The 18,403-nt window shown below is 38.1% G+C and overlaps 1 protein-coding gene across 7 annotated transcripts in view; it reads left to right on the top strand.

Annotated features, from left to right (window-relative positions):
- Positions 1-839: 839 nt before the first annotated feature.
- The window catches only part of phf21ab (PHD finger protein 21Ab), a 31,477-nt gene continuing 13,913 nt past the window's right edge, over positions 840-18,403 (top strand). The window contains exons 1-10 of one of the 7 annotated variants that reach the window (XM_081608306.1): positions 840-1,530; positions 8,785-8,824; positions 9,569-9,620; positions 9,713-9,802; positions 9,886-9,918; positions 10,023-10,088; positions 13,070-13,222; positions 14,111-14,350; positions 16,391-16,489; positions 17,881-18,228. In XM_081608306.1, coding sequence (XP_081464432.1) covers positions 9,579-9,620; positions 9,713-9,802; positions 9,886-9,918; positions 10,023-10,088; positions 13,070-13,222; positions 14,111-14,350; positions 16,391-16,489; positions 17,881-18,228 — 1,071 coding nt within the window. In that variant the 5' untranslated portion in view covers positions 840-1,530; positions 8,785-8,824; positions 9,569-9,578. Of the gene's footprint in view, positions 1,531-8,784; positions 8,825-9,568; positions 9,621-9,712; positions 9,803-9,885; positions 9,919-10,022; positions 10,089-13,069; positions 13,223-14,110; positions 14,351-16,390; positions 16,490-17,880; positions 18,229-18,403 lie in introns of those variants that run through there. The other 6 variants (XM_081608305.1, XM_008412657.3, XM_008412658.3 and 3 more) reach the window with 6 other exon arrangements.

The raw sequence follows: 18,403 nt of genomic DNA, 5'->3' as shown, positions 1-18,403 counted from the left end.
AAAAGCAACAAAACTGTAAATACTTTCCAAAATAACTATATTCACCAATAAAACAAGAAGCTCAAACTGTTGTTAGACTGTTTCCAGTTCACCTTCTGGTAGCTCCAGTTGGTTGGACCTCTGTTGAACTAGGTCAGTGGTTTTAAAGGCCTGATATTTATATCCATTTTGTTTAATATTTTTTATTTAACTTAGACATTAAATGTCTTTTTATTTTGTAATTTTTGTATAATAAATTAGTCTAATTTTGCTGACCATGATTGTTTTTTAAACGCAATAGTACTGTAAATACTTTGTAAAAGAATTATATTCAACATGTCTGACTTGGTGCTACAATTGGCAAAAATATAACTGAGATTTTTAAAATAATATTCTAATCTATTAAATATGAATGTATGGATTTAAATTAGATTTGTTTTTGTAAAGCACCTTGAGATATGTTTGTGAATTACAAATATTTGGGTTAAAATGCTGAACTAATGTATTAAAAACGGAGGCAAAGTGTTTGCAGAATGCCACATTGTTAAGAGCAATTAAAAAGAAAAAAAAACGCGAAAGTTAAATTTGTGTTTTACTACTTTCAGCAGAAAATTTACTAAAAAAAATCTAGAGTGTTTTCAGTTTTTCTTTTAGCAGTGTGACATTCTGCAAGCACATTGCTTGCAGTTTTTAATACATTATTCAAAGGTAGCTCAGCATTTTAACCTCAAGGTACAGTGAAAAAAAATTTAAATAAAAACTAAAACTGATGTTAAAACTGTTTTCTGTTCTATTTTTGCTTTCTCATCCCTCCAGGTATGTGGTTCTTTGTGAAGCAGTTCTTCAGTTAAAAACACTGGAGCGGAGGGAAAAGGCCGAGCCACCTGTCTTCTTCTTCTGTTTTTGTAAAGTGCATCAACAGTCGCGAACAGCCGAACATGGAGGCTGGGAACGGACGGCCCGCCTGTGAGGAGGAGAACACAACAAGAACACAACTCCATCCTCGGCGTGTGTGTGTGTGTGTGTGCGAGAAAGACTTTCTCTCCGTAGAGTTTCACTGAGTTTACATCCGGGTTTTTTCCCTAGGCAATGGGAGTCGCAGCACCGCCGTTCCTTAGGCAAAGTGAAATAAATTCGCCGCACCGACACAAAAAGTAGTCCGCTCACCGAACAGCCTTTCTGTCCGGCTCGGTTTTATGATCGGCCCGTTTTAATGAACTTTGGCGCCGAACTAAGCCGGTATCAAACGCTTCGCGGCGGATTGGGGAGGTTTTTGTGGGCCGCGGTGTAGTTTTTGTGCCCCCTTCCTCCAGCTTGGCGGCGCAGGGATCTGTGTTGTGCTGAGGCTGAGCTGAATGAGATTGAAGAAGAGTTCTTCTTGTTTTGTAGCTTCAGTTTCTCTGTTTTTACTCGTTTATTTTACTCCAACAGCAGAACAAAGTGCAGTTCTGCGGGCAGGAGGCGGCCGGACTCCCGCTCAGCTGTGGCTCCACCGTGGATCGGCTGCGAGGAGGAAAATATTTAATTAATCTGGAGGAGGACTGCTGCTGAGTAAGTGGGCTTTTTTTAATTTCATAACTTTAATTCAGTCCTGTGTGGAAGTTCAGAAGGCTGAAGGATGAGTCTGATGCTCTGAGTAGGTGTGCGGGCAGGTGTGTGAGCGGCCGCAGGGTGTGTGTTCCGGCTGGCTGTGTGTGTTTAGCTGCGGACCGAGGTTCTGGAGTTCTGGAGGACAAGGGGCCGACAGAACTTAGAGCCACCGACAGACGGCGGCTCTCCGCCAGGGTTTGTTTCGAAAAGATGGCGTCCTTCAGGGTTGCTGCTCATCTTCTCCCTCGGTTTTTTCTCCGGGTCTCCAACGGAGGCTCCTCACGGCTCTTTGCGTGAAGTTATTCGCCTGCTGGCGCCGTTAGCCCGGGCAGCTAGCAGGATAGTTAGCGTTAGCGGCTAACGTTAACGGTGCTGAAGTTAGCCTCTGATTGATAGCTGTTTAGTAAAGGAGCATTCCGCTGTTTTGGGGGAAATCTGGACTAAAGTTAATCAGCTCTTGCTTAAAATTTACAATACCAAAATTAGTGAAACATGAGCTGAATAATTCTAGATTATGTGTAACACATGATATGGTTTATGTAACTTACTCTGATTGTTTTGACACAAGTTAGGAGGACAATCTAATTCTCTTCTTGGCATCTAGACCGTCTTAAATAGGGTTGTGCCTGCGAACTTTGGACAAGTCAAACTTGTTCTGTAGTGTCATTTCCTTAAACATTTCAATATGCAAAAGTTTGATTCTATTTATAATCCATTTTTAGTCTACTTAAGTTGGGGTTCTGCCTGAAACTTGCTCTACTTAAACAATTTAAAAGTGATTTAAGTGGTCCAGACCGGGTAAATATTCTTTAAGAAATCAGTTTGTGATTTGTAAAACGGTTTACTCTGTTTGCGAAAACAAAACAAAAAAATTAAATACAAAGATTTTTATTTTAAAATATGTTTCTAAGCTGCTTTTAAAAAATTGGATTATTAAAACAAACTAATAAAAGTTTATATGTAGTCAATTTACAGATGGTCGTTATTTATTTTGGCTTAAATGCTTTGAAATGACTCTTCATTGAACTTTAACAAATAAAACAAGTTTATTTGATCTCAAACTGTGTTTTTAAAGCTGTTTAAGCATTTAGAATAATAATTGTCTTTTTTGGTCAGCCTGAGTTGAGTTTTAGAATCGATCTTGATATAACAAAGTCCAGATGACAAAACGGTGACATTTATAATTTTCTTTAACTTTAACAAAATTATATAAAAGTTTCTTCCCATATGTTAAAGTATTAATTAACGATGCAGAATAGTTAATTCCAGGTTTGAACTGAGTAACTGTTTTAGATTTTTACTTCGCACTAATCTTAAGGTAGTTCAGTATTTCAAATACAGCGGAATGCTCCTTTACTGACATCTGTGAATCAGACACCAACTTCAGGCCGCATCCACTTGTTCTCGGTGAACGGTCGGAGCTTTCACACCGACAAAAAAAAAAAAAAAAAAAAAAAAAGCGACAAAACAACGAAGATCCTGCTGAAATGTCCCCCGGTATCCCTCTGCTGGGAATCTGCCAGGCAGCTCGGAGGGTTTGTTGAGGCCGGCCGCGGTCGGTTAGCAGCGGTTTAATGGCTGGTTTCCCCCTGAATCGAAAGAAAAGCGGAGTTTGTAGAGCTGCTCGCAGGATCAACCCTCCATCTTAGCCTCACTTCTTGGTGTTTTCGGGCCTCTGCTGCTGCTGCGGCGGCATGCGGCTTCATGGAAGTTTATATCCCAACAACTTTCCGACCCAATCAGCTTAATTACACCACATCCCGTCCGGGACGCCGAACCTGGTGCTTTCACTTTTATTCCCTCGTCACTGGGAATACTGGAGTGTAATCTGGAGCTGCTGGCGTTTCCAGCAGCTGTTGGGATTTAATTTCTTAGCTCATGAAGCATCATTGCGGGTTTACAATAACAATAAAGACCAACCTTTTCCTGCGTTTATAAAGAAAAGTGATTATTTTTTATTCTAATCTACTTTTGTTATTGTTTCCCAATATATTCCAGTGGGAATACTGGACTTTTTCCCATTTTCTCTGTGAGGACTCCCTGGTAGTTTGTTGTATTTTAGTAGTTAAAATAGTTTTATTTATTTAGATTTAACTAGGGAATGTAATCTGCTTTAGAGTACTAATGTGTACAAACTATTTAGACTTACTCTGACAGCAGAAATATTTAAATATTCAGTGTAAACTTAATATATATTCTACTTTAACTCCCTTTTTTCTTTTTTTTAGCTTATAACTAAATAGAAACTGAAGTATTTTGGGATACTTTCATTGTTTTCCAGAACATCTAACAGAAAATACTAAATTTATTCTGTTTTTTTCTGCATGTTTAAAGCATATTTATGTTTGAAAATATTACAAACCTCAGTAGTTTGTTATATTTTATTAGTTTTTAAGCCTTATTTAAGTTATTTTAACTTTTCAATCAAGCTCTAGATGTGAAAAAAATCTAAATACTGTAAGAAAGTCAAATAAATATTTGGTAAAATCCTCCTGGTTTGAGTTTCAGCTGCGTTAAATCTAAATACTCGACTGTTTTCCAAGAAAAATTTTTTTTAAAAGGTACTTTGTTCCTTTTATTTGCCTTTAAAGTACTACTGCATACATTTTATTAAATTATACTTGGAAAAACAGAAGTACTAAAGTATGTTTCTATTTTAAAAAGCTGTACTTGTACTTTCCTGCACTTCAAAGTAAATATATTTATTCAGACCTTGAAACTGTGACTTTTACTATAGATTATATGAAAGTACCTCATTAAACCACTTTGAAAGTATTTTTATTCTGAGTTAATTTGTAATTTTTCCTCCAGAATATTTTGGTGAGAAAATTATAAAGTGTTTTTAAGAAACAAAGTACATTTTATTCTCTTTAAAGTACTACAGTGTATGTAGAGATTAGTTGTTATTGAGCAAAACTTGAGTATTTTTTTTAATTTTAAAAACAATAAACGGTACTTTTATTTACTTTCAGGGTAAACAAAAGCCCTTTTCAGATTGCACCGCATCTGGACTGAAATGAAGTATTTTTATCTGGCAGTACTTTATTATTTCAGTACATTTTACTCTGGATTTTTTTCTGGTTTCTCTTTGAGCACAAAACAGATTAAGATAAAAAAAATAATCAAAGTTTATTAGTTTGCTTTATTTTAATAGTTTTCAGTACTAATAAAAGTATCTTTCAGCTGTTTCAAACACAAATACAGTCAGTTTAATTCAGATTTATTTATATTTACAGTTTAATATTGAAATAGTTTTTATTTATAGTAAGTTTTATCAGAGTTTAAGTTGTTAAAGTCCAGTGATGTAAACAAATATTTGACAGTTTAAAGTGTCTAAACAAAGTACTTTAAAGTACTGCTGTGTTTTTAGAAAGTAGTTAATGGGACGCAGAACTTATTCAACATTTTCATTAAAAAAATAAAAACACTTTTACTTTGCTTCTCGTTAGAATAAATGATGTACTTGTGAAACTGAGGTATTTTCATCCTGCATTACTTTATTATTGCTTCCCAGTTTGTTTTACTGGGAATTCTGGTTTTTACGCTGGTTATTTCTGTGGACGGAAAGAAAATTCAGGATTAAAAAAATGAAGTATTTAGTGATTTATTTTTGCAGAGTACTACTAAAGTACACAGCGATACACAGTTATCTGAATACTTTTGTTTCTTTTAACAGTTATGTTCCAGTTTGTGAAACTAAAGCCGGCAGGTTGTATAAAACTGACAGTATTGCAGTTAAAAGTAAATGTACTACTTTGTACTTCATGTATTGAGCAGTTTGATCATCTTGGTTTCATTTTGTTTTTATTTCTCTGTAGTTCATTTTACAGGAAATGTTGAAAGTACTTCAATCTGGCTGATCTGAGTCGGGTTTAAAAGTTCTGATAAAAGTATTACTGGAGGATTTTCTGCTGCTTTAACAATAAAACCACATCCTGCCTACTTTATTTAAATACTTCAGAGCTCAACAGTATACACTGCACAACTTTAAAATGCTTTTTTATGTTCATTAACAGGTTTTAGAAAGTACCTTCTAGTACTATAGTATATTACAGTAGTTTCTAACTGGAAAAAGAAGCTTAAATCACTTTTTTTTCAAAAGTATTTTCAACAGATTCTCACAAAGCTTCAGGTGTTTTTATCTAATTAAAATAGTTCAGATTGAGAAATAAATGCCTCTGTGTTGTTATAAAGTATTTTTAAAGTACTGCTGTCAGGTGATGTACTTTCTATTAACAGAGGTTGATATTCAAATACTGAAGTGACAAAGTTTCTGCGTATTTTTACTTCCCTCCTGCTTGGTTTTACGTTTCACATGCAAATGTTCTAACAGAGTTCTGACGCTGATTGTTTTAATGTCACAGGTGGGGATGTTTTAGGTTTCAGGACGGGAAAGTTCAGTGGAAAAAGTGAAGTACTTTCAATACTTTGGGAGTGAAAGTATGACAGTTTCCCACATCTGGAGCAACTTGTTGGACTTTCACCCCGTTTTAATACTTGTACTAGACCTCGGCAAGAATAAAGTGCTGCAGAAAGTTTTCTGGTAAAAACTTCCTGGTTCTGGAAGAACTTTAAGGTTTTAGTATCAGAACCACTAAAGTTTAGTTCAGTCTGAAAGTTTCACTCTTATTTGTGACGCAACTAAACAAAACTTTATCACTTCAAAAATGTTTGAAGTTTAACAATGAAAAAAAAAGTATTATTTCAAAGTATTAAAGCACTTTTATGTCAAGTAATATTCAGTTTAGTGATTTGTTTGCTTTTGATTTAGAGTAATTATTATTTTTTCATTCTTGTGAGGAACTAACAGATGTTTATCTCTAAGTAAAATGTAAATATTTGACTGTTTTCACCAGAATTAAAACTTTAAAGAACAAGAAGTGTTTTATTTCTTTACAACAGTGTTTAAAAATCCAGTTTATTTTATTCTTAAAGCACAATAAAAAAAACAAAACCGAGACAATAATAATGATAAAAACATTAAAAGAATAATATGATGCACTAAAAAAAACCGACATGGCTGTAAAAGCAGCTAGAAAGTACTTTTCACTTTCATAAGTACTGCTGTGTCTGTATTAGTTGTACTTTTGGTATTTAAAACAATAAACTGATTTGACTTGACCGTTTCAGAACCAGAACCGACTTTATTCGCACATTTCTGCACAGAAACAAATACCACTATGAGGAAAATGAAAGTACATATTTTTAAAAGTACACGCAGCATTTTTACAAAAGAGGAAGACGAGGCTGAATTAGTCCAAACATGCAACGTGTTGATCTAAATGATTTGTGTCCAGGATGTGTGGGGTCTGCAGAGATTGTATTTCTAGCTGGAAGTAAAGAAAAAATTCACTAGAATATACATTTGATTCACAGGTTTAAAATTCTTTTTACTATTTTTTTTTCTTTTCTAACCAAATCTAAATAATAAAAAGTTGTAGAGTAAATAAACTTTTAAATCAAAATGTACGTACAAAAACGTCAGATGCAGCACAAAGTAATCAGTTTCCTTCTGTTGTCATGGTAACTAGGACCACATCTACTCATTGACTTAAACTTTAAAAACACATCTTTTTTTCTTTTTTTTAAACTCAACTAAAAACAGGAACGTTTTTAAAAAAATGTAACAACTGAGAATAAATGTAATTTATTTTTTCCAGTTTTCTTTAATAAAGTCCAGAATGATAATCAAACTGGACGCTTTTAGGAAGGAAAACATAAGAAAAACAAATACACATTTGGGATGTACAATGCTGTTCCCACAATAAAATCTAATTAATTAAAATAGTTCATACTTAGTTTATTGTTCAGCAGGTTAAAAAAAAAGAATCAACATTTTTTGTTACTTTAGTTTTAAAAAAAATAATATTTTTAAAAGTTTGGACACGCCTTTTTCTAGAGGGACTCTGCTGCAACGTAAAGTCTATAAAACAATAAAAAAGTTTTGAAGTGATGTAAGGATAGAAAACATAACTGGATTGAGCTCCTGTTGCTCTGATGTTGGTTTAATCTGCCAGATTAGATTATGAGTTCAACATGTTGGAATCTTAGTAGTTGGATTTGGTAATCTGTAGATTCTGAGATTAAACGCCTCGCATGTTGATGTGTTTGGAGAAAATGGGAAAAAGTAACGTCTTTCCTAAAGGTTGAAGCTGCTTGAATGAGAAACAAACTGAAAAATTATCAAGTTTTAAAAAAAGATCTTTTTTTTTTTTAAGAATCGTTTTAGCAGATTTGAACCAGCAACCGACTCAGCAGCTCCTGGTTACTTTTAGATAAACTTTATTTTTATTATTATTTGCTTAATTATTTAAATGTTTTATGATTTAATGTTTATTTTTTTAAATTGTTTATGAAGTTTTTTCTATTCTTTCTAAAGAAAATCTTGATGTTGAGAGGAATATTTATTATTGATAAACAGTTTAAAGCGGTTTTATGTTTCTGCTGTGTTGCACTTTCTCTGAAGCGACCCTGCAGCATTTCTCTGGTTGGAAAATGTTTGTACAAATAGTTATTTTCAGCTACATGAGGCTTAAAATAAAAACCGAGTCAGATTTATCGGCATTTAAATGAAAAAAAGAAGTCGCAGAGTTCAAACGGGTAATTAAGTCTGAGCTGATTTTTATTTCTTTACTTGTTTTAACTCTAACTTTGCCTTTAAGTGGAATTTTTCTGAGTTTTTAGCCTTTTGTTTCTGTGATTAAGTGTTTTTTTTTCTCTCTTTCTGCGACTGTTTAATAAAAATAAACGGGTTTGTTTAGGTTTGACTTCCAGCTGTAAATCTGTCAGATTTTCTCCAGAATAATTTATTTTCCCGCTGATGGATGAGTTTCGTTTCAGACCCTCAGAGGATTCTGACGTTTTTGTTTTTCTGTAAATGAAACTCATTTGATCTAACCTGTAAGCAGCCAGCAGGGGGCGCTGTGTAAAATAATTAGACCATTAGATGAAACGGGAAGATTTCTAGTTAAATATGATGACATTTTAACCCGATTATGAGTTATAACTGATTAATTTTATGTTTGTAGTAATAATTAAGGTTATTGAAACATTAATATCTTTGGATTAGTTTCAAACACACAGAGCCTGATGTCTTTTTTGTGATTTTTTTAAAGACATTTCTTTATTCTCTTTTAATGGAAAACTGTTGATTTGTTGTCCTTTTTAAAAGTATGGACTGATTTTGTGACGGAGTGCGTTTGTTGTGTTTTCCAGGGCAGCACAGAGGGGTGGAGTCCAGTCCCACAGCCAGGCGGTGAGTCCTGTTTAATAACAACAACAATGCTTAAAGTCTTAATTCAAATACTGTGCATCTTTATTTGTTTGTTTAGTTCTTTCAACTATAACTTTTAGAGGAACGTTTCATCATTCTGCCAAAAAAAGCTCCTAAACTCAAAGGAAAGTAAATAAACTGGATATTTTGGTTGTTTATTACCAGGAAAATCTCAAATGTAACATATTTGAGCTCCAATAGAAAAAAATGTAAAGCACTACAGATGATTTATCTGAATGGGAAATTATCCCTGCTGTCTTTTAAAAACAGGACTTTCAGAGTTTTATGTTTTATATTTGTTACTTTGTCTTCCACTGAAACGGAGAGAAAAATCAGCCAAAAACAAAAGATGTTCAGAAAACGTGTAGATCTGCTGATGTAAATGAAAACCTGCAGCATCAGGACCTAAAAACGGTTTCAGATGATGTCAGCAGGGTGTGGTCTCTGTGGTGCGTTCGAGTGCTGTGGGTTTTCTCTGCCTCTGACAAGAGGAGCCACAGTTCTAATGATGCTTTTCACTTTCTTTTCTAAAAAAGAGCTTACAGAGAACTGAAGACTTTTATCATCCAGTTTTTGGTAAAAAGAGAAAAACTGTAAATAATTCAAATGGAAATTATTGACATTGTTTTAATTTATCATTTTATTTCAGCAGTACTTTAAATCGATTTATTCCTAATAAATCCAGAATCGGTTCCAGAGTTTAACGCTTTTCCTTTCTGCTTTCAGCGGCACTTTAATGCTTCAGTTGGATGGTTTTCCTACTGGAGAAGGTGTTCAGGTAAAAACGCCGCGCCTCTTTGAATGCACCGCTCAGACAGGAAGCTGTCATCGGCAGACAGGAAGTGGTAACCGGGCAGGTTTGTGTTCCAGGCTGATCGATCGGCTGGCAGACTGACTGGATCCATGATGGAACTACAGACGCTACAGGAGGCTCTGAAGGTGGAGATCCAGATCCATCAGGTGAGTCTCCGGGTCCAACACCCGCAGGATGCTGCTGCCACCACCAGGTGTCGCTGTGACCCCTTATTTTTCTCCTTCTGCAGAAACTGGTGGCTCAGATGAAGCAGGACCCGCAGGTAAAACCCAGCAGGTGTCTGTGTGGGTCCAGTCCGGTCCGGGATCCGATCCGGTCCGGTTTGGTTCGGTTCTGCTCAGCCTGACCCACTTTGTTTTGTTTCAGAACGCAGATCTGAAGAAGCAGCTCCACGAACTCCAGGCAAAGATCACAGCACTCAGCGAGAAGCAGGTGAGTCCACAGGTAGACCAGCTCACCTGGAGGTCAGGGGTCACGGCGACTCAACCTGCTGGTTACCTGGGCAATACGGATCGGTTCTACTGCTGCCTGGACCGGTTGTGCTTATACAGATATTTGTACCCTTCTTTTTTTCTATCAATCCTTCCTTTCTTTCTCTGAATCCTTCCTTCATTCCTTTTTTCCAACCTTCTTTCCTTTCTTGTTTGCATCCTTCCTTCCTTTTACATATCCTACCTTTTTTTCTTCATTGCATCTTTCATCCTTCCTTCATTGTGTCCATCCTCCCTTTCTTCTTTGTATCATTCCTTTCTTCCCTCCTTGATTTCTTCCTTCCTTTGATTACTTCCTTCTTTTCGTTTTTCCTTTCTACTTCCTTGCTTCCTTTCCTCTCCTCCTTCCTTGTCGATACCAGTGATCTGGTAACTTTAACTGAGTTAAACTCGGTGACCGGATGATGTTGATCTTCATAACATACTGAGACGTTGGGACCTCCTCTGAGTTCTGCTGACCCCTGTGACCTTTATGACCTCTCCGTGGACGTCTAGTTTGGCCTCAGGACAAACCGGGGACTCTTGACCCGTTCTGATGCGTCACTTGGAGCTGATGATCTCGATGTTCTCCTGGTTTCATTCTGCAGACGGGAACCTCAGACTTTTATTCTGAAAATAATCAGGAAGTCTAAAGCCTGATTTTCTCAGTTTTAAAGGAGAAATTCATATTGTTTGGGTTTTTTATTAAGTGATTTTTAATTTTAGTCTTTTTCTCTCTTTCTGGCTGATATTTCTGTTTATCTGCAGGTTAACAGATTTTCTATGCTTTTTGTTTTGCTTAATTATTATGTTAATGCTGTTTTTGTATTTCTTTTAATCCTCTTTATGGCTGATTGTGGCTTTGCCGTAATTTTTTTGCAGTTTCTTTTTGTTCTTGGGTATCTGTTTCTTTATGATAATGTGAGTAATAATGTAAATGAGCTGCAGGAGTTGTCGTTTCAGATTGATTTTTCTTTAAAAACTGGAGGTTTTTTTTAGTTGAGCTTCAGGATCTTCTGAAGACTTGATGCTGAAGCGTCTTTGTTGTTGGTTGCAGATCTATTTTTATCGTCTTTCTGAGCGTTTCTATTTCTGTCCGCTCCCTGCAGGTTGGATTTTTTTATTTGTTCTGCTGTGATGAGTGTGGACTCTGAGGTGAAACGCACAGATCAGACGTTTCCCATCATGCAGGATGGAGACGCTGGATTGTGAAAAGATGCTTTAATCTGAAGTTTTATTTCATATCTGTGGGTCAAACTTCCTATTCGTCTTAATTATGCTTCTCTAATGAAGCTGAAACCTCAGTAGGGTTTGGACAGGTACTGGAAATCCTTGAAAATCTTTTAATTTTAATTAGTTTAAGGTTTGGAAGGTGCTTGATATTCAAACTGTACAATTTTGCAATAAAGTGCAATGTAACGTTTGATTAAATGTTATGTACAGTTGAAACTAGATATTTAAATATAATTAAAAGACACATGTACATTTTCTCATATTTAATCTGAAGTTAAAACAGACTAAATATTTCTTGTTTTAGGTCAGTTAGAATTACTAAAATTATTTGTATTTGCTAAATACCAGAAAACTTGGTGAGATTTTATTTGAACTCCACTGTAGAGTGTTGAATTTGTATTCACAAGATATTAAAAGAGCAAAAAATAAAAAAGTGAAAGTAGTAATTTTATTACTTTATGCTCATTATTTTGACACTATTGTTTCTGTAATCTCAATTCAAAGCCCAAATAAATATAAGTTGTCAAACAAGACAAGTGCACTGACATCACGCTGAACTAAGTAAGGAGTGCATTGGTGGAAAAAATGAGTTCTTCAAAAACCAAAAATGTAATTAACTGATAAAATCGATTTATCACCCTAACTTAAATCTGGTGTTTCTGGTTTAAACTCCTGTTTTAAGTCGCCACACTTCCTGGTTTGGTCTGTTTTTCTGTCTAAGTCGGTCTTTGTGTTGAACTGCTCCTCTGATTGGCTGGAAGCGGGGACTTCCTGGTTTGAACCAGGAAGTGAATGAATGGTCACTCTGAGAGTGATCTGCAGGTCAGCCTTGGACTCTCTGCTGTTTCTTTCTCTCAGCCAGTCTTCGATCTGCCATCGCTGCGTTTGCTTCAAGCTGTTGCCGAGCAACAGATGGGCCTCTTCCTCAGCTTCCTGTTTCCATGTGACCTTCTGATTCTGAGCTGCTGTCCTGCTAACTTGGATTCTTCTTCTGATGTTTGCTTTCTTCCGTACCTAGCTCTCTTTCAGGGAATATAAGGAGACATTTGGCGTTCCTACAGTCTGGAATAATCCAGAATCTGATTTCTATAGTTTTTATGAGCCTGGAGAAATGTAGAAGAAGAAATTATGGATTAGAAATAAATTTTTGTCAGACTTTATTCCTGTTCCCACTGTCCAGAACTTCTTTTCTTACTGACTTCGTTCCTTGTAACATTTCTTCCCTCCTTTCTTTTACCCGTCCTTCCTTTTCTTCTTTGTGTTTTTCAACACCTTCCTCCTTATAATGTTCCTTCCTTCCTTGTAACCTTCCTTCCTTCTTTCTTTGTATCCTTCCTTTAGTCCTTCATTGTATTTGTTGTTTTTTGTCTTCTTTATGAATTTATGTCATAATATAAAAGAAGATCATTTAACACTTAACAGAAATATTGATAAATGATCAGTAAACTGATTGTTTTCAGTATGGACTGAAAAGAGCCTTCTGGTTCTGGAACTGAGGAGTTCTGGTCCAGGTCGGGTTTAACACGAGCCCAGTTCCTGTTGCTGCTCATCAGTGTTTTTAACGTGGTTCCTTCCTGATAGACTGAATGCATCTCTGACTGTGTTTGTATAAAAGTAACAAACTATAATAAGTGTTTACAGAGGGTTGGTTTGATCATGTGGACATTTCAGAGGTGAAAACTGATTTTTATTTGTTTTGTTTGTGTTCAGAAAAAGGTGGTGGAGCAGCTGAGGAAGGAGCTGCTGGTGAAGCAGGAACCAGAGGCCAAACTGCAGCTGCAGGTTCAAGCTGCTCCAGTAGGGGGCGACCTGAAGCCGACCAACCTGCTGCAGAGCCAGCAGATACCTGGAGGACTGCAGCAGGTGGGTGACCTCCGCCTCTCTGCTCTGATTCAATTCAGTTTGATAATATTTTATTGATTATAAAGATGCAGTGTGTAACTGTTATATAAAAAAAATATATTTTATATAATTGTTAAAACTGTCACCATGTCATGACAATCTAATCTGTGAAAAGACTGATTGCTATCTGAAGAAATTCACCACAACGAACCACAACAACCAATCACAGCCAGGAAGAGGGTCTTGGTGCTGTTAATCAACTTGTGTACTCGCTGCTCAGTGTGCTAATGGGCAAAACACAATTTACAGTTACAGGAAAACTGTTTGTCCGCTGCCATCGGTGGCCATGCTAACTAGCCTTAGCATCACAACAGACTCTGGTATGGTGCTAAATTGGGGTCATAAAGTTTGTCCAAAAAAATTTCAAACTTTGGGCGTGAAAATTTATTTTGAAACAAAAAAAACTTGAAACCAAAAATAAAGTTTTGAAACGGAAAAACAATTTCAAAATTACTCTTCAAATTCAAGGTTTTTTTATTTAGTTTCATTTTCAAATTTATTTTTCATTCTTTTGGGACAAACTTTATGCCAGTAATTTAGCTCCATAGTATGCTAGCTACAGAGAGCAAGGGAAGAAGCGAGATGGTAGCCGAGTAGCAACACACATGATTGACAGCGCTAAGACCCGCCCCCTGGCTCTGATTGGTTGTTTCTTGTTAGCACTGGGAGAATCAGAAGAGCTCAGTTTTTTCACATCTGTCTCATACTGTCGCAACATGGTGACAGTTTCAACAAACATGTACAAAATATGTTTTTTACAAAAATTACATACTGCAGCTTTAAATGTTTTACTCTTATTAAGTCTTCAGATTTAATCCCGAGTTAATCCGGGTGAATTTCTCTGAACAGACGCTGACGGTCACGCCGGTCCTCACCGCCAAGACCCTGGTGCTCAAAGCCGCCGCCACGCCCGCCCTGCCCGCCCTGCCTGGCGCCATCCTGTCGCAGCGCCCGCCCACCGTCGCTATGGTAACCACAGCCATCACCAAGCCCGACTCGCAGAGCGTCCCCATCAACCTGCAGGTGGCCAGCCGGCTGACCAATCAGAGCTCGGAGCCCGTGCGGCTGGTGTCCAAGAACGCCGTGGTGGTGAGTTCGTCGCTCCGCGGCTCCAGGGCCAGTTTGTGAGCGCCGGGTGAGACGCTCCCGGACCTCAGACGTCTGGAGCGAGTTCTGCCAGGCTGTGGTGTGAGTGGTGGCCGTTCAGCTACTGCCAGATGGAGTCCATGAGAAATTAGACGGTTTATTTCTGATCTGCTCACCATTTGCTGTTTGTCACAAAGGAATCCATTTTCCCTAACTCTGCAGCAGCTTTACTTAAAACTGACCCTCTGAAGTGAGTTTCCACCAACAGGCCCCAATAGATCGCACAAAATGTTAATGTAGATATACATCAACCTCAACCAACCTCATGTACTCGCTGCTAAATGTGCTAATGGCGCAGAAACAACTTAGTTACAGGAAAAAAGAAAGCATTTATCAGCTGTCATCAGTGGCTATGCTAACTAGCCTCAGGATTTACAACAAGCTAGTCTGAAAAGTGTGGCGTGCATTTATATTTAGGCTTGTCACATTAACAAAGTTGTGGCCCCTAAAGTGATTTTATTTGCCCCCTGACATTAAGTCAAGATGGTAAAAATTTGGCCAATGAGTAGAAAACTGATGATTCATGAAATTGGAAATTGTTTAGGCTATATGATGGTATACAGATTAAATTTTTTAAAATTATTGTTGAGGTGAAACTAAACAAAAAAAAATATCACAAACTAATTTTTGCATATACAATATCTTAAAAGTGTGGCGTGTATTTATATTTAGGCCTGTCGCAACAAGTTTTTCTGGACAATAATTTGTCTCAGAAGTTAGACCGATAAACAATAGTATTGTTGTTTTGATACCATTTTGATTAAAATAATGATAATAGCATAATAATCCAACTATGCCCTCTCAAAAATCAAATAACTTTCAGCCCTTTTTGTGTTTTGGATCTTTAATTGTACACAAATTTCATAAATTTATTGTAGAGTTAGACAAAAAAAAATCACAAACTAATTTTTGCATTTTTTATGCAAAAATGGGAAGTTTAAAAGTAGTTTAAACTTCTCGGTCTTGGCCCCCAGGGCAAAAACTTTGGACACCCCTTCTTTAGATTAGATATTAAATATATTCATGCAATGGCCTAGTCAAAGTTCAGAACTAAATCCATCTGAGAATCTATGGACATCAATGTCAAGATTTTCTCCAAGTACAAGAACAATTTTGCAAAGAAGAATGAAGAACATTTTGTTTTCTAAAGCTTGGGTGGTTGAATGTACAAATGCATGCCACACTTTCCAGATTTTGATGTCTCCTTTTCTGTTAAAGGATCAGTATTGCGTAAAATTGACTTATTTTTTAAGCTTTAAATCATGTTTATAATGTTATTCCCTCATCAAAAACATACCTAGAGTTTTGCTTTGAATGTTTTATGTTTGAGAAATCCTTTAATCTCCATAGCAACCAAACAGCTTTGCTAAACGCCTGGTTGGACATAGCCCCGCCTTCAAGGCACTGCTCCTCCTTAAAGCTGCAGTTCCCAAGTTTCTGCCTCTCTGAGCAGCCTTCCATACTCCTTCAGACTAGCCAGCAGCAATTAGCAAACACCTGGTGGATGTGATGAGCTCATAGCAGCTTCCTCTCAGTGAGACGCTGGTAAAAACGTTGTTAAAGGGTTAATAGAGGAGCGATGTTGTGACTACTTCCTGAAGAGCAGGACATCTTAAAGAGACAGAGACCCAATTTCAACGCATTAAATTATGATATATAGAGCATTTTTAGAAACATTTTTTAACAACTGAAGTTAACGTAGTTACTTGATTGTTCTTTAAAATGGCACTATGTGCCTGGAAAACACCTGACACTGCCCCTTTAACTAAACTAATTTGTGGTGGTCTGCCATATAAAGCTCTAAAGAAACGCAGAGTTTTGGTTTTACGTAACAAACGAAGCTAAACCGATGTCGGTGCGGATGCATCTCAGAGGAGAGTCGTGTTGTGACGGCAGCAGTCGGTCGGTCGGTCGGGTTGATCAGCTCACAGCTGTGGGGGTGTCAGACCCACAGACCCACATTCTGCTGTGGTTTTGTCTCAGCTGCAGGCCACCACCACCTCCTCCTCCGCCCAGCCAATCAGAGTTCCTCAGTTTGTCCCTCCTCCTAGACTGACGCCTCGGCCCACCTTTCAGCCACAGGTGCGTCCCAGAAGCCCCGCCTCCACAACCTGACCTCCCCCTACCCCCCTCCCCTCAGACCAGTGTGTGTGGCCCTACCTGAGGTGATGTGCTCACTCTCCAGCAGAGGGCAGCAAAGCAAACACTCCTGCCTTGCTCCGTGGCACTAAAACATCGTTTCTCTGTGCCGCCTCATCCCTTTTCCTCATGTTGTGCTTCTTTTTTGGTTTTTTTCCGACTGACCCCTGAGCAGGTGGTTGTGGAGGGGTCGTGACCCCCTCTGGCTCTGTGTATGCGTGTGTGTGTGTTGACCTTATCGTGGTGACGGTTTGTTCTCCTGCAGCTTCTTGGTATTTTTTCTGTTTCTGGCTGTTTGTTTGTGTGTGTTTTTCTTTCCTTTTTTTAAATTAATCCTGGAAGTTGAAGCGGAAATGTTGACAAATGTTTGAGCTGAGTAACGCCTCTGGGAGCCGCCGCGCCCCCTGGTGTCTGCAGCACGAACTGCAGCAGGCACTGCAGAGACCAGGAGGAGTCAAAGTGGTAGAGATGAGCAGCACAGCCTGGTTGTAGTGATCAGCCTAGAGCTGGGCGATGTGGATTAAAAATGTACTCGTTGCTCAATCACTTCAATCACTAGTAATAATTTGATGCTGATTTGTTAGAAGGTGAAGTATTTCCTTGTGTGTGAAACGGATAGCATAAAACATAACTTCAAGATGCTCAATATTCCTTATATTAATAATTTTTTTTGCCTGTTGGAGTTCTCATAAAATTACAAGTTTTTTTTCTTCTAATATGACCACTGTACTCTGGCAACATTATGACTTTATTCACAAAATGAAATATCTTAGCCTGACCTTTATATTCAGTGATAGAGTTGACTTAAATTTAAAGTCCAAATAAGTAGAAGATGTAAAACACGAAACAAGATGGCCGCCATGGGTGCGCTGACATCACTCTGAACTTTTGAAACCCAAGGAATTCATTGTTAAAAAAAAATCCCAATTTTAAAAAAATGTAATCTCCAAAAATCAAAAATTGTTTTGTTGCCCAGCCCTAGATCACCCTTCATTGAGTCTTGAACGTTTCTGTTACCATGGTGATATGATACCTGCCCAGCTGAAGACGTGAAGGTAGCGCAACTGAAAATACCAAAGATGGCACAAAATGGAGCTTTAACGCTGACAGAGAGGATAATTAGATCAGAACATGTTGAATATCTGACAGTGGAGAACAGGAATACTCAGGAATATTTACAAATACTTGGGAATATTTGGGAATACTCGGCGTCCTGGAAGCCTGTGGAAGTTGGTTTCAAGAGCACCAATCAGCCTGAAGATCTCCGAGTCGTTACCCAGCCATGTCTGATTTCCACACGCGCCGTTTCCTGATTGGTTGTTTGTCGTCAACAGGTCAGGCCGAGGCTGGCCACACCCACCAACGTCCCCATCGCCCCGGCCCCTCCCCCACCCATGATGGCGGCCCCCCAGCTGCTGCAGAGGCCCGTCATGCTGGCCACCAAGCTGGCGACCTCGCTGCCCTCGGCCGCACCCATCCACCAGGTCCGCATCGTGAACGGGCAGCCGTGCGGCAAGACGGGCGCCACCCCGCTGACCGGCATTGTCATCACCACGCCCGTCACTGCCACGCCCACGCGGCTTGCAAGCCCCGCCCAGGCTCTGACTAACCCCGCCCCTCTCCCCATTCCCCCGCCTACAGCCCCACCCATCCAGATCAGCAGCCTGATCTCTGAACCCAAGGTGAGAGTCCATGGTGCCCATCAGAGTGCTACCTTCAAGTAGCTGCGTCTCCATTACAAACCTGCACAAAACTTTAATATTCCACTAGAAAAAACACAATTTCAAAATTCTAATTTCGCAACAGTAATTTGTTAGACAGCTACTTTTACTTGACTAAAAATATGTTGAAGTAATG

The sequence above is a fragment of the Poecilia reticulata genome, chromosome 6 (assembly GCF_904066995.2).
Source record: "Poecilia reticulata chromosome 6, P_reticulata-male-v2, whole genome shotgun sequence".
Classification (NCBI taxonomy): domain Eukaryota; kingdom Metazoa; phylum Chordata; class Actinopteri; order Cyprinodontiformes; family Poeciliidae; genus Poecilia; species Poecilia reticulata.
This window is presented reverse-complemented; position numbering and strand designations above follow the sequence as displayed.